Raw genomic sequence first — 26,266 nt, forward strand, 5'->3', positions numbered from 1 at the left:
TCTGGTCCAAAAGTACTATAGTAATCTTGAAAACAATCTCCCACTCTACGCCACCTCTTTATGTCAATGGTCCCCTCTTGTGGAAACCAAGGGCAGGTTTCTTTTACAAAATCAAAAAACTTAAACAAATCATTACTTTTAACCTTTACTCCTCGTGTTTTTAAAGCCTCTTTTAATTGCCCTACATAAATTTGATGCTGGCTTAATTCTTGTCCCATAATCAGACACTGTTACTCACCTCTGGTTCCAACGCGGTAGGCTCCCACGACGTCCGGAGGAATTTCTTTCCACTTTCACTTTCGGCCGACTTTAGTGCCTTCTTCCTCACTTTTTCCCCCCGTGTCCAGGTCCCTGTTCGGGCGCCAGGTGTCCCGACCTGCAGGACAGTCGAACGGGCCCTGGAAGGGGGAGTGGGAATGGAGGAGACAAGAAAACACAAGAAATGGAGACAAGACAAACAGCCTGATCAAGTCTCGTTTATTGAGTGTAGGGTCATGCCTTATATAGGCTGGCAGGGGAAGAGGTTGGGCCAAGGCGGTGATAGGGGGCTGGGTCTTCTCAAATTACAATCGCGCATGCGCTGTGGGTTTGTACTTTTCCCGGGCGCGGGATCGCGCCTGCGCCCTGGGGTGCATATCTTCCTGGGCGGGAAAATGTTTGCGCGCGCGCGGGAAAGGTTGGTGCGCGCGGGAAAAGCTTTGGCCATGCGCGGGAAGGGTTTGTAAATAAAGAACCCGGGAATGTGCCCTCTTGTCTCCGCTTTGCGGAGATCAAGCAACAGAGGTCGGCTAATTCCGGGCCTCATGGCTCCGGACAATTGCTGTATTATATTTTGGTGTACAAATACAATGCTGTGCATTTTACTGGTGAGGTATATGTGGATAGTAGTATGGTCTAAATGTTTGTGTCCCAAAATTTATTTGTTGAAGCCTAATCACCAATGTGATGGTATTAAGAGTTGGGCCTTCTATTAGGAAGGTGATTAGGTCATGAGGGTACAGCCCACATGAATGAGGTGAGTGAACTTGCCCATTCCACTGTGTGGGGACACAGCAAGGAGGCAGCATCTATGAACCAGGAAGGGCCCTCACTAGATACCAAATTTGACAGTGCCTTAATTTTGGACTTCCCAGCCACCAGAACTATGAGACATAAATTTCTGTTGTTTATAAGCTATACAGTTTATGATATTTTATTATGGAAGCCCAAACTGACAAAGAAGGATAGTTTCTGATTTTAGGCTCTTATGAATAGTGCTGCTATAAACATACTTCTCTATATCTTTCAGTGAACATATCTATACCCCTATGTTCCTACCTTGTCACCCTTCTGAGTCTCTATTATCTATCAATCCGCTGTCTACATCTATGTGTACAACTTTTTTAATGAGAACATGTGATATTTGTCTTCTGTGTCTGGATTTCTGCAAAAGACATAATGTCATTATTTTTATGGCCAAATAATATTCCATTGGGTATACTGCATTTTTTAATCCATCCATCCATTGATGAAAACTTATCTTAGCTATTGTTAATAGTGCTACAACAAACATAGGGGTACAGGTATTTCTTTTATATATTGATTTGATGATTTGCTTTTTTTGGGGAGGAGTGGTAAATACCCAGTAGTGGAATTGCCAGAACATATGGTAGTCTTATTTTTAGTTTCTATGATAAATCTTCATACTGTTTTCCATAATGGCTATACTAATTTACATTCCTACGAAAAGTGCAAGAGTTCTCTTTTCTCTGCAGCCTCACCAGCATCTGTTATTTTTTTCCTTCTGATAATAGCCATTCTAACTGAAGTGAGATAATACGTCATTGTGGCTTTGATTTGCATCGCCCTGATGATTAGTGATGTTAAGCATTTTTTCATATACCAGTTGGACATTTGTATGTCATTTTTTGAGAAATTTTTCATGTCCCTTGCCTGCTTTTTAATGTAATTGTTTGTTGTGTTTGTTTGTTTTGTTTTGCTGTTTACTTGTTTGAGTTCCTTGTATATTCTGGATATTATTTCCTTGTCAGATGAATAGTTTGCAAATATTTTCTCCCTTTCTATAGGTTGTCTCTTCACTCTGTTGATCGTTTCTTTTGCTGTGCAGAAGATTTTCAGTTTAATATAGTCCTGGTCTTAGGCCATTTTCATTGGTATAAGGAATACCTGAGGCTGGGTAATTTATGACTTTTTGACTTACATTTCTTCAGGCTGTACAAGAAGCATGGTGCCAGTATCTGCTTCTGGTGAGGACTTCAGGAAGCTTCCACTCATAGCAGAAGAAGAAGCAGACCAGGCATCACATGACAAGAGAGGAGAAAAGAGAGAGGGAAGGGAGGTGCCAGATACATTTTAACAATTATATTTTATGGGATCTAAAAGTGAGAGTTCCCTTAATCCCACAAGAAGGACACCAAGCCATTAGTGAGAGAGAGATCCACCCCCATGACCCAAATACCACCTATTAGGCCCTACAACATTAGGGATCAAATTTCAACACAAGACTTGGAGGGGACAAGTAGCCAAACTATATCAGTCTTATTTATCTGTTTTTTCTTTTGTTGCCTGTGGTTTTGAGGTCTTAGCCATAAAATAGTTGCTTAGACCAGTGTTCTTAAGTCTTCACTCTGTGTTTTTGTAGTGTCAGTTCTGATGTTTAAGTCTTTAATATATTTTGAGTTTATTTTTGTATATAGTGAGAGACAGGGGTTTGGTTTTATTCTTCCACATAGGGATATTCAGCTCTCCTGGCACCATTATTGAAGAGGGCATCTGTTCCCCAAGGTATATTTGCAGTGCCTTTGTAAAAATTAAATTGGCTATAAATACTTGAATATATATGCTGTCTGGTGCTGAAAGTAGGGGTATTGAAATCCCTGACAATTATTTTGTGGGGGTCTCTCTCTCTTTAGTTCTAAGAATATTTGCTTTATATATCTGAGTGCTTTGATATTGGGTGCATATATATTTATGATGGATATATCGTCTGGCTAAATTGATCCCTTGATTATTATATAATGTTCTTTTCCTCTTTTTGTGTTTTTGATGTAAAGTCTCTTTTGTCTGCTATGAGTTATTCCTGTATGCTTTTGATTTACATTTTTGTGAAATAATTTTTTTAATTCCTTCACATTCAGTCTATATGTATCTTTACAGGTGAAATAAATTTCTTTAAGCAGCATACAGTCAGATTTTTTAAATTCATTTAACCTGTCTACATCTTTTAATCGGAAATGTAAAACAGTTTGCATTCCAGGTGTTATTGTTAGGTGATGATTTACTCCTGTCATTCTGTTCATTGTTTTCTGATTCTTGCATACATCCATTTTTCCTTATCCATCTTCTGTTGTTTGCCTTTACAATTTGGTGGGTTTCATAGTGATAATGTTGGGTTCCTTTTAATTTTTTTTTTTTTTTCTGTTTGCCCTCAACTAGTAAATTTTATACTTTTTTTGTTTTCATTATGGTAGATAACATCTTTGCACTTCCAAATGGAGGGATTCCTTAAGCATTTCTTGTAAGGCCTGTGTAGTGGTGATGAATTCCTTCTGTTTTTATTTGGAAAAGAATTTACTTGCATTTCAGTTTTGAATAGTAGCTTTGCTGGGTATAGTATTCTTCATTGGCAGTTTTTGTTGTTGTTGTTTGTTCGTTTTTCTTTCGCACTTGGGATATTTCATCCTATTCTCTCCCGGCCTGAAAGCTTTCCACTGAGAAGCCACTGTTGGTTTTAATGGAGGCTCCCTTATATGTGAGTTGACTTTTTCCTTACTGTTTGTAGAATTATTTCCTTGTATTTGACTTTTGGCAGTTTGATGATAACATTTCTTGGAGGAAACTTTTGGATTGAATCTGTTGGAAGATCTGTGAGCTTCCTGTATTTGAATGTCCACATTTATTGTAAGACTTGAGAACTCTTCATTTAGCTCTGCTGTGGTCTTTATTATTTCTTTATTATTTAAGAGATTATATTTAAAAATATAATATTTCTTTATTCCATTGGCTTTCTCCTCACCCTCTGGGACACTGAAGTTTTGAATATTTTGTCACTTTATAATGCTTCATGTGTTACATAGGCTTTGTTAATTATTTTTTTACTCTCTCTTTTTTTTTTTAATTTTGTGTGACTGGGTTATCTCAAAAGACCTGTCTTCAGGTTGATAAGTTCTTTGTTCTGCTTGACCTTATCTATTGTTGAAGTTCTCAATCATGTTTTTTCATTCATTAAATATTTAGTTCCATGATTTATCTCCTTGTTGAATTTCCTCTTCAGATTATGAATTGTTTTTCTAGTTCATTTGTATTGTCATCTGTGTTCTCTGGCACTGTGTTTCTTTAATATTACCATTTTAAATTAAATTTTAAGTATTTCATATATTTCCTTTGCTATGAAATCTGTTACTAGAGAATTATTGTGTTGCTTTGCAGGTGTCATATTTTCTTGCTTTCTCTTATTTCTTGGGTCCTTGCATTTACTATTTGCACATCTGATGTAACAGTCACTTTTTCTGATTTTATGAATTAGCTTTTATATGGAAAGGCTTTTTTCTATAGTCGCGTGTAAGGAAATCAGATTAGCAGCAGAGGGGGATGTCAGCAGGGCTTCAGGGATCTGTAGATGCAGCAGCTTTAGGGTCTCAGTGTACAATGTATTCTCATGAGGGCTTGGCTCACAAAACCTATGTAACTATAGTATTGGTTGGGTAGGATGCTTTGGCTTTGTTTCTGGCAGGGCGCAGTAGTGTGTTCTCTGTATCATTCTGTTGGCTGTAACCAGTATCATTAATGTATTGGAGTTCCTCTGTGGTTTAAGCTGCAGTTATTAGTGGAGGCTATGGCAATGCATTGCTGGGGATGGGATGCTAGGCATGCTGGTCCTCAGGTGCCAGTGGTGGTGGCGTCTGTATGCATAACATTGGCAGTGGCAGTAGCAGTGGTGGGTCAACCCTCAGGCCCATGAATGGTGCATGCTGGAGCCAGTAGTGGCAGTGCAGGACTGGGCAGGCCAGTCCCTGGCCCCTGAGAAACACACTTGGGTGCAGACTGCAAGAAAGGAATTGGCCTTTCCTAATGCTGCTGGATGACATGCACATGCTACAGTAGTGGGGGTCAGGGTGAGCTGATCAGGATCTTAGAAAGTGTGTGTATGTATATACCCACAGTGGACAGGTGGGTTGGATCAGTCCCCAGGGTCCAGAATGATACATGCAGGTATTGGTTGCAGCAGCCGTGGCTTTCAGGGCACAATATAGTCTGGTGAGGCTGGGCTCTCAAAATAGCACAATGCAGCAGCTGCTTAGGTTTTGGGTGGTTTATGGGGCAGGGATGGGCCTGTCTTTGGGTCCCTGCATGGTGTGTGCAAGCACCAGTGGTGGCAGGCAGGACACATCAATCCTTAGAATCCAGAGGACATGAAGAGTTGCTGCATCTGTGGTGGGTAGAGCAGCCCTGTCCTGTCCCTGATGGTGCATGGGGATGCCAGCAGTGGCAGGCAGGATGGACCAGTCCCCAGGCCTCCAGTTGACCTGTGTGGGTATTGGCAGCGGTGATGATGTGCGGGACAAGTCTGTCTTCAGGTCCCAGGATGGCATGTGGACGGGCCAATAACCAAGGCCCTTGAAGGCACTTGCAGGTGCGTGGCAGTATTGCTCCTGTTGGGGGCAGGATTGCTCTCCATGGCAGTGGCCCTAGGCAGGTGGCTCTCAAGCCCTGGGGAATATACACTTTGGCTCAGTTTTTCTTGTGGCAGCCTCTCTGGTGTGCTGTACCACATGTGCCCTGGGGTGTAAGGCACTGCATGGGCTAGAGTAGTGGAAACTCAGCTGCACTGCTGGGTCCAGCTAGTGTCTGTCATGATACTGCAGTCCTCCTCAGGAAGGACATAGGGGGATGTCAACAGAGCTTTAGTGATGTAGATGGAGGAGCTTTTAGCTCTCAGGGCACAGTGTAGTCTAGTGAGGGCTGGTCTCTAAATATAGCACAATATTGCTGCTATATTGTTTGGGTCTTGGAGGGGTTACAGGACCCAGCGTGAACTCCTTCTTTGAATTAATCCTATCAAGTGAACTCACAGCAGCTCCTATTCCAGTCTCAGGGCCTGTGAGAGCCAAAGGGTTCTCCTGTATTAGGACTGTAAGAGTGGGCAGTGGGAATTTAAACCACGGGGGATCTTTTATTCACCTTTTTCCCACAATGGGAAGTTCCTTCTGGCTCTGAGCTGATCCTGAGGGACCAGCTACTTCACTTCTCTCTCCTTCCTTGCTCAGAGGTTCTCTGTCTCTTCTCTGCTGAATTCCCAGATGCTGTATTCCACATGTGGTTACCTACTTGGTGTTTAGGTCCCTCTGTGTGCAGGAGGCAAATGCCAAGTACCTCTAGTTTACCCATCTTAAAGTCTCTTGCTCATTTAAAATTTTGATATATATTACCAATTTTCCCTAATGAGAAAAGCAGTGTATATTTTACTATTTTTCAGTCTGACAAATATCTCATTAAATTGTCATTTCTTTAAATATGAACATAGTTATACATTTTTCACATGTCTAAAGGCCATTGTAAATGAGAATTTCTTATCCTCTAACTTTGTAATGAACTAGTTTATTAATTATTATTAATTTATAAAAATCATTTGAATATTAAGAAAATTTAACTATTTGTCAGAAGCACTCTAAACATTTAGGTAGTTTTTAACATTATCCAATTTAAATTTTACATATTAATTTTCTAGTATAGTGAATACTAGGGCTGCAACTCTGTCATAATTTGTCATCTTATTCTCTAAGTGTCTTTTCTTCTTGTAGCTTTGTTTTCCTATTTCATAGAAAATAAGACATCATCTTACCACTTTTCCCACTTTTAAATTCAATTTATCTTCTGCTCTTCAGCTGGTTTTTCAGAGATCTGTCTTAACCTTGGTGACATTGTCAATCAACATATGCCACCCAGGTCACCTGCATTATATTCATCTGAATTCTTATACTCACCTGAATGCTTATTCCAGACTTACCGAATCTCTGAGAGTAGGAGTCAGGAATCTGCATTTTAACAAGCTCAGACTACAGTTTGTGAACTCCTGCTCTAAATAATCCAGATGATGCAATTTTTCTTTGTTTTAAATTTCTTTTCATGAGAATTAGCCTGTTTGCCTGTTTTCTTTTTTTTTTTTTCTTTCTTTCTTTCTTTTTTTTTTTTTTTTTGAGACAGAATTTCACTCTGTCACCAGGCTGGAGTGCAGTGGTGGGATCACAGCTCACTGCAACCTCTGCCTCCCAGGTTCAAGCGATTCTCCTGCCTCAGCCTCCCGAGTAGCTGGGATTACAGGTGCGCTCCACCATGCCCAGCTAATTTTTGCATTTTTAGTAGAGACGGGGTTTCACCCTGTCTACCTCAACCTCCCAAAGTGCTGGGATTAGAGGCATGAACCACCACACCTGGCCCTGTTTTCTTTACATTGTTTATTTTCTGTCTTTGCCATTGCATAGGATGTTAAGGTTATTTTAATTGTGAGAAACACTCTCCCTACAATCCAAAATGCCACTGGCATTTCTTTGTCTCCCTCTCACCTTTTTCCATATCTTTTACCAACAGAAAGACACATATTCACAGAACACACACACACATACACACACACAGTACATACACACACACATGCACGCTCACACACTTCCTGGCTAGTTATCTTCTGGAAGTGGTCTTCCATACCAGAATCAGAACTCTGGCTTCCCTGAAAAACAAACAAAACAAAACCAGCATCTAGGAAGCTGATGATTAGCTACACAGTTTTCTCATTCATACCTGGCAAGCAACTGGAGGTGAGGAAGAGATGAACAGCAAGAGTCAGGATTGTAATGTGAGACATGCTCTTAGGTGCTCAAACATGTCTGAGTGGGTCATTGTATTGCAGTTTTATAGATCTAGTTGTTTTGAAAATTTTCCCTAGGTTCTAGCCATGGTTATTGACAAGTTTTACATTTTGGTGAGCGTGTAAGTATTCATGATTTTCTGTGTCCACTTACGCGTTTTCAGTGTGAAACTGAGACATGATACATTAGGAACTCCTATCCAGATGTTATTTTAAAACCATGAGCTGAAATTGAACATGTCAGAACTAAAATAGGCATACAGAGAAAGGAAACTTAGACTTACCAGAGAAATATATTATCAATAAAGTAAGTAAATAACTATTCCCACCAATAATAAATTTTAAATTAATCAAATATTTAGGATGTTTGAATTCCTGTCAAAATATAAACTAAGTGAACATGTTTTCACTTTATCTTCATGACCTATCAGTTGAACCCATCTCCTTGGTAAATAATAAGGAGGTGAAGGCAAACTCAGAAAAGCTAAGGAAAAAATAGCTTAGTTGAAATCTACCAAAAAGAGAAATTCCTACTGTTTGTTTTGTATGCTGTAAATAATTGATAGAAATCAATTTCCTCCCCCCCGCCACAAAAGATCTCAATTACAGGTTACATTTCAATAAGTAATGAGAAAATGTATCATAAATTTCAAGAGGTAAAATCCACAAAGATTTGAGTCTTTTAATAAAAAACTATAAGTAATGATTTTATAATAAAAGTTATAAGATTCTGAGACATACTTGAAACTGATTATTTATGAGTAGTTATTTTGAACTGTTATGGATGAAATTGTTTTTGTTTTATCAACAATTCTTAGCAACAAAATTTACTGACACATTCAGGGCCTTTTATTTTAATACAGGAAAAAAAATTGAGTAAGATGCAGCAGTGACTCTTCCCCATTGGAAACTATAAACCAGCAAAGTTGTAGGCCAAGTCCAATGTTGATTAGTCTGATTGATGATCCACTCTATTCCCAGTAAGATCCAGAAGAAAATGAAGACAGGGAAATGGCAAAGAAACTGCATGCAGTCTTTACATTCTTTTATCCATTTATCTATTCAACTATTCATCCATTTATGGTTGTAAGCAACAAGGTTGTGCAGGGATACAAAATTTCAATAAGTTACCATTTTTGGTCTCAGGTTATTTAGGAAGGAAAGAGGTGAGAGGTAAGGCTATGTAGTGGAAAGACACAGAAGCGAGATTAGACTTTATGCCTCACCACTTCTACCACAGTCATCACTGCTACCACCCAAGTGTCCAAGTCGCTTGTTCTACTGCAGTAGCCTTCTGCATATCCTTCTGCCTCCAGTTTCTCATCCCTGTCATCTATTCACCAGATAGCAACCTAAGTTATGTTTTACAAATGTAAATCAGACCAAAATCATGCAGTTTTATTCCATAACTCTTAGAGGAAAATGTCTCAGTCATGGGTTACAAGATCCTATGTGACCTAGTCCGGTTTTCTCTCTCAACTCAGATCTCAACACTCCCTGAACTCACTTTGCTTCAGTCACACTGGCCTCCTTGCATCTCTTTGAGCTTGTCAAGCACACTTTTTTGCCTGAGGGCCACTTCACTGTCTGTATTCTCCACCAGGAGCTTTTTGTGGTTTGCTTTTTGACTTCATTCAGTTCTGCTCTCTTGTCATCTCATGAGCCACCTTCCGTGAGCACCCTATCAAAAAATGGACTCTAGGTCCACTTCCTCCCTTTCCTCATATATATTTTCTTTCCAGAACACATAACTCACATTATGCTTCACATTATGTTGAATGTCATTTATTGTCTGCCACTTCTCACTATATTATAAGCTCCACGATGGCAGGGACATGGTGTCTTTTTCTTTGCTGTATTTCCTGTATAGAAAATATTACCTGATAGCCGGGCATGGTGGCTCATGCCCATAACCCCAGCATTTTGGGAGGCTGAGGTAGGCGGATCACCTGAGGTTAGGAGTTCGAGACCAGCCTGGCCAACATGGTGAAACCCCATCTCTATTAAAACACACACACACACACACACACACACACACACACACACACACACACACACAAAATATCTGGGCGTGGTGGTAGGTGCTTGTAATCCTAGCTGCTCCAGAGGCTGAGGCAGGAGAATTGCTTGAAGCCCTGGGAGGTAGAGGCTGCAGTGAGCCAAGATCATGCCACTGCACTCCAGTCAAGGCAACAGAGCGAGATTTCATCTCAAAAAAAAAAAAAAAAAAAAAAAAAAAAAAAAAAAAAAAAAAAAAAAAAAAAAAAAAAAGAAAGGAAAAAAGAAAACAAAAATTAAAATAGTACCTGCTTCATAGTAGAATAGTCAATAAATATATGTTGTATAAAGGAATGAAATCCACATTTTAGTCCTCAGTTCTAATTCTGACAGATATACTTTGTACTATATTTATTTCTAGGATTATGGGTCAATATGCAAAGTAAGTGAAACTTACTTTTTTTAATACACTTGGTCAATGATTTGTCAATTAATGCCAAGAGCTTCTTTGGATGGCTATCTTTTATCATGATCCAGCCTGCTGGCTGTCTCTTTTTTTAAAATACCTTTTCCCTTTCCATCCCATTCTTTTTCTTTATAACTATCCATCTCTATTTCCAACATCAGATTATGTGGATCTACCTTTATACTGCTTCCTAATTTTTCAGGTCTATGGCTCGGACATGTCATGCAGCATTCTTCCAGGTCGTATCATGCAGTGACTCTTCCTCTAAACATACCAGCATGGCTTTAGATCCAGACCAGAACTAGATATAAGTCAGAATTCAAGTAGGTCAATCAGAGAGTATATCTAAGAGGAATGTCCAACCAGAACATACCTCATAGATCTAGGCCAGAATTCTCAGTAGATCAATCAGAGAGTGTATCTATGAGGTATATCCAACCTCACATCACTCCTGGTTTAACGAACTCAGGGATCCTGGATTCATTCCGGGTTTCTGCTGAGGAATTGTTTGTAACTATGAATAAAACTACCAACTGCTACTCCTCTCAAGAATAAAACTTCCTCTGGCATGAGTTTCAGTGGTCATAAAGTAAGGCAATATTTCATTAATTTTCTTTGCCTTTTTTCCTGGTATTTTGCTAAGATTTGATATCAGAAATGTGTCATGAAAGAAACTTCTATATCTTTTTTCTTACCCTACAAAAATTGACTATATTTTTTCCTCCAAAGTCATTGATTCTTAGGAAAGTTTATTATCATAATGACCGGGCACAGTGGCTCACACCTGTAATCCCAGCACTTTGGGAGGCTAAGGTGGGTGGATTACTTGAGGTCGGGAGTTTGGGACCAGCCTGGCCAACATGATGGAACACCGTCTCTACTAGAAATACAAAAGTTAGCCAGGTGTGGTGACACTCACCTGTAATCTCAATTACTTGGTAGGCTGAGGTAGGATAATTGCTTGAACTCAAGAGGTGGAAGTTGCCGTGAGCTGAGATTGTGCTGCTGTACTCCAGCCTGGACAACAGAGCAAGACTCCATCCTAAAAAAAAAAAAAAAAAAAGAAAGAAAAAAAAAGACAGAGAGAGAGAAAAGAAATTTGATTACTATAATTTACAATTGTGACTAATCTTTCCATTTTGCCTGTTTTCCTCTCTAGAGAATTCACATTGGTCTAGATGATTTTTTCTGACACATTATGTATAGTCATTTATTTTTTTCATTTTTATTACTCTAACCTTTAACCTTGTTAACACTATGGCTTACTTTTGGCAGCCAGGATTTTGATGATTTCTTGCCTCCAAAGATCTCCCAACATTATAAGATCTTTATAAACCTTCTCTAAGATGGAAAATGGTAACTCATCCTACCTTTTTTATTTTTTTTTTATTTTTTTTTTTTTTGAGATGGAGTCTCGCTCTGTCCCCGGGCTGGAGTGCAGTGGCAGATCTCAGCTACACCTGCAAGCTCCGGCTCCTCCAGGTTCACTTGCCATTCTCCTGCCTCAGCCTCCGCCAAGTAGCTGGGACTACAGGCGCCCGCCACTCACCCGGCTAGTTTTTTTGTGTGTGTATTTTTTAGTAGAGATGGGGTTTCACCGTGTTAGCCAGGATTGTCTCGATCTCCTGACCTCGTGATCCACCCGGTCTCAGCCTCCCAAAGTGCTGGGATTACAGGCTTGAGCCACCGCGCCCGGCCCCTACCTTATTTTTTAACTTCTAATTACATGGCTTACCATTCTTAGCATGTAAAAAAGAACCCATGATCTAAATATTGTTAATATGAAGTTATAATTACCTTGGAAATGCCTATGTGTGTTTTGTATCTATAATAGTCTGTCATAGTTTAGAACCAAAGTTTCTTGGTGATAAAATTTTTTGTTTGTGAGCACACAATAGCTAGTAAAACATCATGCATACTGAATCCTAATACAGGTTTTTTATTTCATGTTGTTTCCAGACCGTTTATGTTACCACCTATTAGAGCTAGAGCAGGCATGGGGAGGGATGATTAAAATAGTCTTAATGAAATTATATGTTACAAACTATATGGTAAAGCAGTGTTTATGCAATAAAATGATGTCACAAAGTAAGGACTGAAAAACGACACTCCGATGATAGCAGCAAATTTTCCTTTGGCATGAGAATGGGTCAAGAATATGCCGTTCCTATTGTCTAAACCAAAACATAATTGTACATTTCTGCATTACACAGAAAAAAATCCATGAATAAACACTTTCTGAAGAAAATACATTATTTTCAAGTGAATGCTGGTAAGCACCATTTAAAGGAAAATAGTCACATTCTTCCAAATTTCCAAGCTTTTCCTTGTACAGTTTTAATGAACCATTTTATTCTGATAGTAAAATATTCATATTTCTCATTGAAATTCAAAGATGAAATTTTGTACAAAAGTATACTGCAGCTTGGAAAACTAATTAAATGTTTTATTTTGTATATGTAATGAGCTAGTGAAATCTTTGTTGCCAAAATTAAAAATGTAGGAGGATTGATGGCTAAATAAATTCTGAGAGTCATTCATATCATATGAGATTGATGCCATTTTGTCAACGCAGTCTAACCACTAAGCAGAAGATAATTTGAGTAGAAATTAAGGTAATTTGAAGTATATTTTTGAATTTGATATGACGATATCTTACATTGATTATTTGGTGGGCATTAGTTAGGATATAATTGTAGTTTATTTTAAATATCTCTTGTATGATATGTGAGTACCCATCATGGAAGGAGTATATGAACACATAAGAAAAACAGGTACTTGGATTTTGGAACAACAACAGCTCACTTTTTATAGAATCATTTAAGAGTCATTAACTACCCAGAATGTAACTGAGAGACCACGAATATGAAACAAGGATGACAGGAAAGTAAAATATTTATTAGACTATCCACAAAGCCTATGTAGTTTACTTCTGTGATTACTCCCCATTCAAAGCCTATATACTTTTATCTCGACATGAACTTAACAAATTTGATTAACTGGTTTTCCGTGCAGTGGTGCATCAATTCACAGTGGAGTCAGCTAGAGTTACACTGATACAGTTCCAATAAGGCAAAGAGACAGCCTCAATGTATATGGGTATATATACATCTACATGTATGTATACAAGAAGAAAGAGGTAGGAAATTAGAAAGCAGAGCACTATGGAGGGTAATTAATAAGTGGGTCTTAAGCTTGGAAAATCTTGTTGTGATGTAGCAGAGCCCCAGATTCAATCATACAGCAAGGAAATCTAGAAAATGTAGTCTGGTTGTGTGCCTGAAAGGAAAAGGACATAGTCTGATAACCAATTAGTTAAACTTGCCCCAAATACTGGGGTTCTCGATGATTTCTGTATTACAAGTCACTGCAAACAAACAAACAAACAAAATCTTATATTTAGTATTTGCCACTTAGGGGCAAACATCACAGGTAGATCTCATTATATAGAATCATATCATTTCTTTTCATTTTTGTTTGTACTGTCCCCGAGATCGACCTATATCACCAATTAACTCAATATATTGAAAATCTTTTATTATATTGGTTAAAGTGCATAATGAAAGAACCCAGTTACTCTTTTGTTGAACTGGCAGAATGGGCAAACAGATACCGATCTCCTGTTTCTGTCCACAGAGAACAATAAATATCAGCTGATAGTGCATGAGAGAAACAGCGTAAAGGGATAAAGATTAATTCCCATGGGTTTAGAAGCAACTTTGTAAGGAGAAAATGATTAGCAATTTTTCTAATTTTTTTCCCAGCAAAGAGGCTGGTAAAACCCTGATACTTATAGAGTTATCATAGCAGGTACACTCTTAGGAACTAGAATGAGTAGTCTCTAGATAAGAGTAAAACCAGTTTTAATTCTTTAGAAAGATTAAGGTATCTTTCCTATCTCCTTTCCCATTTCCATCCTCAACAGGGAGACTTGTGAAGTGAAGAAGTGGTCTGCCTATGTGTGGCTGCAGTAAAGTAGACAGAAGTGTTTCTTTTGTGGGAACAACAGGAATGAAGAGACTGTAGGAATGTAGGGAGTTTGCAGAGTCCAGAAGGATGAATTGGACAAGATCTGTAAGTTCTGAGCAGAGCAGCCAAATAAGGAGGAAGAAACAACTTCTACAGTTATGGAGAATTGAAGTACAGATGGGTTAAGCAAATAAACTGAAGGTCTTGTCTGAAAAACTGACCAGAATGCGGCCTACTGCTGGCTTTTACCTGCTTTCCAAAGTATAGAGCCTACTGCGTTGAAAGGGACAGGGACTGGGAAACTTTTTTTTTTAAATGGCACAGCATAAATTCAACGTTCACTCAAACTTACCGCCAAAATATTTAAAACATCAGTAGAGAGAAAGGAAAAGCTCAGGCTTTTAATTGGAAACAGTTACATAATTTCACAGACATGCACACATCTTAAATAGGATCCCATTTAAGTAAGAAAAAATGTCTTGTTTTATGTAATGTTTCTTTTGACATAAATTCCTCTCTCCCACTAAATACCAGTATCAGCAGATCATTTCATTATTAACTTGTTCACTTAAAGCACAAAGTAGAGCTAAATTCATCTCCTCCAAGAGACCACAACATCCTGTACCTGTCGACAATCATGGCACTTGCCATATTGTATTGAATTGAAAGTTAACATGTCACCCTTTCCTCCCTAAGCTCCATCCACTTCAGATCAATGTGTCCATATTTATATTTCCAATGCCTCACATGCAAACTAGGGCAAGATACACACCCAGTAAACATTTTTTGTTAGTTAGTGAAACTGAGTTGCCTTTTTCTTTAGCATCTGTTCATGTGCAAATACTCTTGGAAAAAATAACACATTAATTCAGGCTCATTCCTAATATTTGCAGAGGCAAGAGCATAGATGAAGGTCCACATACCATAGACCTAAATAGTTATATTTTATAAATCTAACTAATAAACTGTTAAATAAAATATATCCTAACTTCCTACCTAAAAAAAAAACCCCTTCATATCAACATGATAAAAATTGTATGTAATAGCAGTTATATTTTAAGATGCTAAAAGCTGGAAAATGCAAAAGTTAAAATGTAATTATCAATATGCATATTTGAGTGTTATGCTTAGATTGGTAATATTTTGTTTTAAGTAAATGTATGCATAAATCAGTATCTTTTTTTCAGAAAATATACTTTCTCACCTTTATTTTAGCAAAATCACTAATTTGTTCTTATAATAAAAATATTTCAAAATAGTTTACATTTGGCTTAATGTGGTGCAAACAATAACCTTTCGCGTACAGTCACATGATATCTGCTTGTGCTTCACTATTTTCCTGTTTTTTAAAATTAAGGCCCACACCTTCACTTAGGGGGGGGGGGGGGGGGGGGGGGCTGAAATGTTTCTCTCTCTTTTTTCTTTTCAGCCTTTACTTTCTAAATTCTACTCATTCTTTTTCTACCAAATCATAGTTTACAACCACTTGTAATATTTAAAAGGATTAAAAAATAAAATGTTGCTGGTATTCCAAATTAACCATGTTGAGTCTACAATTTATACAAAGGTTCAATTTAAACTTTCAAATACAAAATTTAAACAAATGATTTCATTTGTGTTCTCAGATAGTTTTATAATAGTTTTCAGAAAGTTTTTTCTAAAGTACTCAAAATATTTATTAAATGAAAAAAAAAACAAATTATAAATATTACATATAAATTTAATACAGAAAGTCATTTGAAATACGTTGAAATTTATTAAGCCTCATATTCTAGATTTTAAAATAAATAAAATATTGACATTTTTTTTTTTTTTTTTTTTTTTTTTTTTTTTGAGACGAATCTTGCTCTGTCGCCCAGGCTGGAGTGCAGTGGCCGGATCTCAGCTCACTTCAAGCCTGCCCCGCCCCGGTTCACTGCCATTCTCCTGCCTCAGCCTCCCCGAGTAGCTTGGACTACCAGCGCTCGCCACCTCGCCCGGCTAGTTTTTTGTATTTTTTAGTAGAGACGGGGTTTCACCATGTTAGCCAGGATGGTCTCGATCTCCTGACCTCGTGATCCGCCCATCTCGGCCTCCCAAAGTGCTGGGATTACAGGCTTGAGCCACCGCGCCCGGCCAACTATTGACAATTTTAACATTAAATGGCCATCTAGTTGGCAAAGAGGTATCAGGCTTCATGTATATTAACATAGAAATTTACATACACAAATTTAAACGTCATATGAATTATTTAATATTTAACATAGTTCTCGACCATTATGTGCACCTGTTTTAATTAATGGTACTGCAGAGATTTATGATTATCTTCAGATACATACAGTGGAACCAAAGGAAAGTAAGCAGTGGGTGCTTGTTAATGATGCTTAATTATGCAATAATCTACTGCATTTCTGCTATCCAAAGGAAGAATCTGGCAAGTTAGTTTGCCCCTTCTCTTACCTAAGGGCTTCCAGAGCACAAATTTCTCCCCATGCTCTAAAGCAGTATCTTCCTGTTGTCAGCAGTGGTACAACCTGCAAATCTTGGTAGCATTTGGACACTGTCACCTTTTGTTTCTAGGACACAGGAGGAAAAATGGTCCAAAATGTTTCTCTGGGTCTTAGAGGACAGGTGGTGTTACTCACAAGAGGTAATGCTTAGTATTCTGGCTTGTTCTGTGCCAGCGCCAAGTGTAAGATCCCAAGTGATAGAGGAGCCCAAGAGCTATTTAATGATGAGTCTATATTTGTGATAAGTTGAACCTTCTAAATGCATCAGTCCCAGAGCAAAGGTCTCCATTGGTCTGGGTTTCAGGGTAGTATTGTGTTAAATTTGTACCTGAGTTTATCAAGTAAATGTTTTCTCTTAAAGAGCACAGGGATACTAGACATCTGAAGAGAGAGGTTAGGGGAGAGCTTAAACTGAATGGTGAAAAGAGTGAAATGAATTTGGAGGGAGCTAAAGCAAAATATCATCTTGACTAAGATTTTGTTTGGGAGTTTGGCCTAGAAGTATTAGTTTATTACTCTTGTTTCTATGTGAGTACATGTCTTTATGTTCACCTCCCTCCCTCCCTGCCTGTCTCCCTCACTCTCTCCTTCTCTCTCTCTCTCTCTCTCTCTCTCTCTCTCTCTGCTCTACAACTTGTCTTGAATTAATCCTTGTTCAGATAATTTGAAACTGTTGACCTGGGGTTGAGTTCTCTCTTACGTTCACTATTGGGATTTCAGTCCCTCATATCAGGTTTTGAAAAACAGGGATGCCTTTAATTTGTTTATAACAATCTAATTGCTTCAGATAGTGTTTTAAGAATTTAGCTTAGAATGTAAAGTGTAGGATGTTTCTGCTATAAATCGAAGTCCTTAGGAGACTCACAGACCTCAAGCACAATTTCTCAGAGGGCACATTCAACCTGGATATAGCTAGGTATATTTTGGGTTTCACTGTGTTTATAGTTGTAGCGAAAATTGGCCAAATATTATTAAGGAGGGAAAAATAGCATAGATAAACATGCTCAGTAACATTATTTGTCTCTATTCCTCAGCATTGTATGTTCAGGTCACAATAGCTTAACAACTGTGTTAAGCTATATTTTTTGAGCAAGAGAGAAAAACATGCCACATGGTAGGAAATCCTGCTAAAAATGTATCAAAAAAGCCAAAGGGTGCAAGATAATTTTAGGTAAACCTACAGAATGAAGAAGAAATCGTGTGCCTCATAAGTTACAGATATTTTCTCTCCTTTTCAACTATTTTAATGCTTTAGGGGGTAAATAACTAGGCCAGAAATGTGATCTACTCACCTCATATCTCTGATATTAAATAATCAATGTTTGTAGCTCCTGACTCATGTTTTATGCATGCTTAAAATTTTAATTCTCTCTGTCACTTTGCATCAAACTAAAAGCAGTGAAAATATGAAAATCTGCAGATAAATAGAGAAATTTTAGTATGTTATTACTCTGTAACTACATCAGACTTTTCACATTTTTTAGTAAGATGGATTAGAACATTGAAGTTATTTCGCATTAGTGCTTAACCTATTCTATATGGGACTTATAATTATTTCTTCATTTTGTAAAATTTTAGGTCTGCTTTTAGCAATTCATTATACCTTTACATCTAATATACTATTTTCATCCTTTTAGAAATTCTATTAATACAAATAGATTGGAACATAGCAGCATTGTTGGCAAACCAACCTTTATTAAATATTTGATTTTATCTGTTATAGAACATGAAAATCAGCGGTTATGCAAGAGCACTGATTATATGAACTTGCATTTCAAAGTGAAATGGTTTTATAATGAATATGTGCGTGAACTTCCCGCCTTCAAGGATGCTGTTCCTGAATACTCCTTGTAAGTAGTAATTTTCACACACACACCCTGTAAAATTACACCTGAATTGTGCAGCACTAAAATCTCTTCATATAATCTTCATTGGAATGAAGAAATTTCTGTTATGAAGTTAACGTTACAAAATTTGCGTGTCTTTGGGAACTATATTTAATTAAATTGTGTTGCATATTTCAAATATGCCCTTCCTGGATATTCGACTCAAAGACAAAAAAATACATAATAAGACATGGCTCACGTGGTAAAATGAAGAATTTTCTGTAAAAGTACCAGAACACAGATTTTTTTTAGGGGAAAGTATGGTGCTTGTATATTGACTGATATATTCACATTTTCCTTTTTATTCAAACTTGTAACTGTCTTAGGAATTCATATTTCTAAAATGGAAATAGTAGTTTAACAGGGAACTTTTTCATAAATATACCTCTTTCAAACACATTGATAATCACACAAGGACTCATGTAATATTCTGCATTTGATATGTGTTAGAATTCTATTTTATTCTGTTGAAGAGTTCTTCCCTATGCCAGGCACTTGCCAAGTGCTGTAGACCAATAGAAAAGAAGCTAAAGACCCCACCCTGGAAGGAACTTATACTCTAGGAGATTCTGATAAGCTCAAAGATCATGATAAAGCAAGGCAAAATGCAATGTGTGCTAATTTAAGGAGCATAAGCAAAGTGCAATAGGGTTTCACAGAAGAGAGAAATTACCTCTGTTTGGGAAACTCCACACAATATTCATGGATGGGATAGCATTTGATGTAGACTTTATAAAATTTACCAGGTTACAGAAAGGAAAGCAAGAAAAAGCATTAAGATGAAAATGAAAGTTATGAGCATAATTATGGAGGTAAGAATATACGAGCTATCGTCCATAGGAAGTGAGGCATATTTCTATTTTTATAAAATTAGTACAAAGTAATATTTTTAAAAATAATGTAGGAAAAGTAGTTTTGAGCCAGATTGTTATAAATAAATATTGTGATGCTTGTACCACATTCATCAGGCATTGTGGGAGTTGGAAGAGACAAGGAATGGGGGGCAGAGATGAGATTTAGAAGGTAATGAATGATTGAGAAGTGAAATTAGAACAGCTCTTTAACACAACTTTTCTCATACAAAGTATATAAGAAGTAGTGGGACAGTGGGATAACTTAAAAATGCTAAACTATTGGGTATTGAGTGTTGGGGAGATTTTGGTCAAAAGATAAAACATTTTAGTTAAGTAGGAGGAACGAGTTCAAGAGATCTATTATGCAACATGGTGACTATAATTAGTGTATTGTATTCTGAAAAGTTGCTAAGAGAACATATTTTACATGTTCTCACCATAAAAATGATAAGTATGTGAACAAATGCATTTGTTCATTATTTCAATTTAGCCATTCCACAATGTATACGTATTTCAAAACAACGTGTTGTACTCAGTAAATATATACAACTTCTTTTGTCAAATAAAACATACTTAAATACAGTAAAAATTATAGTCTTCATGTTAAATAAACTGATAATGTAGAGTGATTGCAGTACATATGCAAAGGGTGAAGACATGGGAGAGAAATTTTGAAGACAGAATTTACAGAATTTGTCAATTAAAGAAATATGGGGTTCAAAGAAAGAGGAAAGGTGAAGATTCCTTAAAGAACTAAAGGTAGATCTACCATTTAGTCCAGCAATCCCACTTCTGGGTATCTACCCAGAGGAAAAGAAGTCATATACCAAAAAAGATCTTTGTACATGCATGTTTATAACAGCACAATTCACAATGTCAAAAATATAGAACCAGCCCAAATGCCCATCAATCAACAAGTGGATAAAGAAATTGTGGTCTCTGTGTGTATGTATGTGCGTGTGTGTGTATATATATGTGTGTGTGTGTGTGTGTGTATATATATACACCATGGAATACTACTCAGCCATAAAAAGGAATGAAATAATGACATTCACAGCAACCTGAGTGGAATTGGAGACCATTATTGTAAGTGAAGTAACTCAGGAATGGAAAACCAAACATTATATGTTTTCACTCATAAGTGGGAGCTGAGCTATGAGGAAGCAAAGGCATAAGAATAATACAATGGACTTTGAGGACTTAGGGGAAAGGGCAGGAGGGGGGTGAGGGATAAAAGACTACACATTGGATATAGTAAACACTGCTCAGATGATGGGTGCATCAAAATCTCAGAAATCACCACTAAAGAACTTATTCATGTAACCAAACACCATGTGTTCCCCTCAAAATCTATTGAAATGAAAAAATTAAAAAAAAAAAAAAAAAAAAAAAAAAAAAAAAAAAAAAAAAAAAAACAAGAAAGAGGAAAGAGTTAAGCATGAGGTCTGTATGTCTAAGTTGTTGGTAGTATCACTGATAAGGAATAGGAAAGTAAAACGGAGGAGCTATTTGCCAGACACTTCTGCTTCTGGCTCTGTCTAGACACTCTACACTAGACTAAAATCAGACTAATATGTTCCCTGATGGCCAAAAAAAAAAAGGTAAAAAAATCAAACAGCATCAGAAAGACAACAAAGGCAACCAGGACTTGAGAATCTAAGATCCCTGAGAAAAGAGAAATGCGCTAAGGTGAGTCCTGTATTTTGTTGCATCTTCTCTCCCATGTTCTTCACCCCCATACATCTGCCAGTTTGCAATACAGGGCTTGCAGAGCAAACGGCCAACAGTAGCTCAGAGTTTACAGCTGTCTTCCTGGACTGGAGAAACAATATGGGTGATGGTGCTATGAAGGCTGCTTGGGTTTGTGAGACCAAGATCCCAGAGAAAAGGAAACCACAGAGATATGAGCACAACATTCTACAGGCAGTTCCCACTGAAGGCATTTTCTGATGCCTAATTTGCCTACGTGTTGAGATTGGGACAGAAAAAAAATCAAGTAGAAAGTGGGCACTAAGAGATTTGGAACTAAGTAGATACGTTAGCAGTCTCAGTGCGGAAGCGACAAATGTTAGAGGTCGAGGCTGGTCCCCTTGTGCCTACGTACAGTAACAGCCTCTCCTGTTGTAGCGGTAACCACCATCTGATGCCTAATAGCATAGGTTAGTTTTATAGATTTTTTTTATACTTTATATAAATGGAATCATACATTGTGTCCAAAAAATAAGAAAGAAGGAACATTATAAACACTCCAGGCTTTCAGGTGAGATCTTTGAAGGTCTCTGCCCTAGAAATAACGGCAAAGTGGAAAGAGATCAATCTAAAAGCCAACACTGTTTAGATCAAAGGTCCACAGCTTTTCATGGGTGATATATAATATTCATCAAAAAATTGAAGGCTACCAGACAACAGGACTAAATGACGATGTGGAGATTATGCTTCTTCAGCAATGAATTGAAAACTCAGACCCCCCCAAAAAACAGTAAGAACAAAGAAGTTTGAGAAATATGAATAAAACATTTAGCAATATCTCTCTATATAGGTATCTATATTTCTATATGTATATCTGATCAGCCAGAGTTTCCATAATTTTCATTGACAATGCTTACACACAAAAACATCCATATAAAATGTATAAACAAAAATGATAAAATACATATTGTTGTTAGGTACACACGGTACATTTCTAATACATGTTAAGGGGGGAAATCATGTATTACATATTCTTGACACTGTAGAATTAAGACAGAAATCAACTCCAGGAAGATAATTAGATAACTAAATACAGAAAATCAGCAGAATATTCTAAATGCTCATGAGTAAAGAAAGAAATCATGGTAAAAAAATACAAAATATTTTGAATTAAGTGCTAATAAAATATGGCACATCCAATTTTGTAGAATGCAGCTAAAATAGGAAGTAGATGAAAATTCAAAACGTTTTTGAAATAGAATTGTAAAAGTGTGGTCTATTTAAAACTTTATTAAAGTTCTGTATTATGGCCACAATTAGAAAATTATATATAAATTATACCATTTAAATAACATTAAAATCATCAGAAATAAATGTGATGAATGACACACAAGCCATCTTTTCAAGCAACTATAACATATTATGAGAGAAATTTAAGAAGAACTAAATGAAATATGTAACATTCCTAAAAAGATGCATTATTATAAAGATAGTAATTCTCCACATGGACCTACAGTTTCAATGCAACCCTATGCACATTTCAAGAGATATTTTTGTGCAAATTGACAAGATTTTTAAAATGCACGTAGAAATGCAAAGTGCTTAAAAATACAAAGGCAATCTACAAACTGGAGAACTACATTATTGGTTATCTAATAAGATAGAGTTCTTTAGAGAGTGTCATGTTAATGCATTTCTCAGTCCGTTCTCACACTGCTATAAAGAAATACCAGAGTCTAGGTAAAAAAATAAAAATAAAAAGAAATAGGTTTAACTGGCTCACAGTTCTGCAGGCTGTACAAGAAGCATAGTGGCTTCTGCTTCTGGAAAGCTCCCAGAAAGCTCTCAATCATGGCAGAAGGCAAAGGGGGGTGGGGCATCTCACATTGGGAGAGCAGGAGCAAGAGAGAGTGAGGTGGGATGTGCTGCACAGTTTTAAATAACCAGATCTCATGAGAACTCAAACACTATCACAAGAAGAGCACCAAGGGGATAGTTCTAAACTATTCATAATAACTCCACCTGCATGATCAAACCACCTCCTACCAGGCCCCACCTTCAACACTGAGGACTACAATTTGACATGAGATTTGGTGGGGACACAGATCCAAACCATATCAGTGCGTAACAAATGAACCAAGGGAACAAAATAGTCCAGAGGCCAATTCACATGTACGGCATTACGTGATTTACATCAAAGATGCAAATTCAGTGCAGTGGGGGAATCAATGGTGCTCTAAATAAATGGTGCTAGATCAACTGGGCATACATACGGAAAAAAGAATTTATGCTCAGAATGGAGAAAAAAAATCTTAAACAATTTCCAAAAATCAATTGTCTATAGATTCTAGATGATAACAAAGAAGTCCGAGGTAAGCACCCGGGATCATTTACAGATTAATGTGAATGGGTAGAAGCTCTATGGCAAAGAATTAAAAAATTAATAAATGGGTTGATAGGGAAGAGAGCACACAAGGTCTACATTTTACAAGAGTTTGAATTTTGTAGGGAATTACAGAGTAACTATTGGAAACGAAGCATATTTGAGACAGCATGGGAAGAACCAAGACTGGGTAGAGGTTGGAGGTAAAGAGGAGGAGATTGATTTGATGGAGAACAGGTAAAGGTCTCTAAGGAAGAAAAACTGCAAGAGAGAATGAAAGGAGATTGTTGATTCTGAATTACTCTCATATACAAAAAGAGCAGCATTCCTGTTAATTATATGCAAACGGTGTCCTTTGTTTTAGGTAACATTATTCATTTGTTACAGGTGGTTTGAACCTTTTGTCATGCAGTGGCTAGATGAAAACGAAGATGTGTCGATGGAATTCCTTCATGGAGCACTGGGAAGAGACAAAAAAGATGGAGTGAGTTTAAATTACCTTCAGAATGTTCATTGCCATGATTCAGTCACATTGCTTACTTTTAACCGAATGGGAATTATTAGACTCATTGTTATTAATTGTTTCCATTCCCCAATGACCAAAATTAATTTAAAACACAGTTTCAATGGTCTGGTCAAAACCCTAGAAACTTGCCTAAATTTATTAAAAAAAAAAAAAAAAAATCAGTCACCCATTTTTCCCAAGATTTTCTTTAATTCTTACATTAATCTGAATCTACAGGTTCCCTAAACTTGTACAAAACATCTTTGTTATCCTGGGACTTTTCCAGGATTTCTAGATTAGGAGCAGACATTCTCCCAGTCCCTCTGCAGCAGCTCCCAAAATCTTGAGCCACAATCGACTTGCTAAGCTAACCTATTGCCTGTGGGGAAAATGAAATACAAAAGAACCAGTACCTCAATTCTGCAGTGGAAAAACCAATTAGCAGCAGCTTGCCCCGTGATATTAGTTCCACCACACTTTCTGGCAAAGGAAATTAATGATTGTAAAGTGGGTAGGCATTTTATTACTGGGAAATGTAGATAGATGATACGGGAGATTCAGTTGTTGATGGGAAATAATGAAGAATTTCGCATTCCCCCTCTAATGCACTGTTTGGGACGCCTTCACCTCCTCTCCTCACAGTTCCAGCAGACATCTGAGCATGCCCTCTTTTCTTGCTCCGTGGTCGACGTCTTTGCTCAGCTGAATCAGAGCTTTGAGATTATTAAGAAACTGGAATGCCCTAATCCTGAAGCATTATCTCACTTAATGAGAAGATTTGCAAAGGTAGGTTAAATAAAATGAGTCTTCTTTTCTTCTGGGTCTGTGGCGATCTGAAAAATGCTATTGTTTTGTGGTGTTAGTCTTCTCTGACACCCCTACCCCAATTTATGTGTAATTCTCTACTAGTAAGTTCAGTTATTTCCAAGATTCCCATCTGATTTCCTGCATTTCCTATTTCTTTAATATGGATTTATCATCTTAAAAACCCATTTATTGTTCACATCGATGACTCAGCTACTTATAATCGAAGAAATTACCATAGATTTCCAAATTACTCACATTTCAAATGTGGTGTTTTCTAGCTGAGAGTAAGCCTTGGCAATTGCATATTCATTAATTAGGAAGATTAACCTCCTACTTTAAAAATATTAAATAACAGCCAAAAATCATTTATTTAAACCATTCTTAGAGATGACTTTCTTAGTCCTCTTGGGTGATACTAATTTCCCAATATAGTGAAATCTATAGGAGAGTAATTCTAAAAATTCTCTAAGTCTTTTCTTGATGAGCAGCTGTGTTTGGGTGAATGCCAAGAAAAGAATGAAACTGGGTCATTAGGAATAGTGTTTGAAAAAGTATGTCACATACTATTCTTGGAATTCTGTAGGATTTAGGGGTAGCAGGATCACATGAGAATTTAAAAATCTCAGGGTAAATATATTTAGGTTAATATATTTAGTAACATATTATAATTGTACCTGATATTAGAAAAGTAACTAGAATTCACCCTCAGAGTAGTCAGGCAGGTAGGTTATGTAAGTTGGGAGATATGAGTGCACGGTAACAGGGTAGAAGGAATGCTGAATTGAGATTTCTAGACCCTGGGCTCCAGCCACCCCTTGGTAGCTCTGACCTTTCTTCAGCTGTAATACTGAACTTACCCACAATAAGCCTGCTGGGGTGTAACCAAATGTACTGAATGGAAGTATAAAAAGGTGGGAGGTCACAAGGAAGGTCTTAGAATCACACTCAGGAAAACACACTCTCTGAAGCAAGAAGAAAAAAAATTAGTTCCATGTATTACTGAGGAGATGTGTGCTTTTATTGGTGCAATAAAAAAATCAATTAAGTAAAACATTTTTAATCCATGGAAATTCAATAATATCCAATTGTCAACAGGAAATAATGTAACAACAATGAGAAGCATTTTCTGGAAAAGAAGAAATTAGTAATTTTCATTGAAAAGAAATTCTCTTTTATTAGAATGATTTGAAAATCTATTACAAGCATTTTCTTTAACTCTTGCAGTGACTTACTATACAGAATAATAAATAAAAAGCAAAATCAATTAAACATAAATATAAAATAAGTAAAATCAGTCAAATCCATTTTACCATTGTCAGCCTTTCTTTTTCCTTTTTTTCCTTTTTTTTTTTTTTTTTT

The 26,266-nt window shown here is 37.1% G+C and overlaps 1 protein-coding gene across 1 annotated transcript in view; it reads left to right on the forward strand.

Moving 5' to 3' along the window:
- The window catches only part of LOC108542752 (protein unc-13 homolog C-like), a 293,581-nt gene that overhangs the window by 63,638 nt on the left and 203,677 nt on the right, over nucleotides 1-26,266 (forward strand). The window contains exons 2-4 of the mRNA XM_017892917.1: nucleotides 18,507-18,633; nucleotides 23,983-24,079; nucleotides 24,743-24,886. Of these exons, the coding sequence (XP_017748406.1) occupies nucleotides 18,507-18,633; nucleotides 23,983-24,079; nucleotides 24,743-24,886 (368 nt within the window). The remainder of the gene's footprint in view (nucleotides 1-18,506; nucleotides 18,634-23,982; nucleotides 24,080-24,742; nucleotides 24,887-26,266) is intronic.

Source organism: Rhinopithecus bieti, unplaced genomic scaffold (assembly GCF_001698545.2).
Source record: "Rhinopithecus bieti isolate Rb0 unplaced genomic scaffold, ASM169854v2 scaffold_23721, whole genome shotgun sequence".
Classification (NCBI taxonomy): domain Eukaryota; kingdom Metazoa; phylum Chordata; class Mammalia; order Primates; family Cercopithecidae; genus Rhinopithecus; species Rhinopithecus bieti.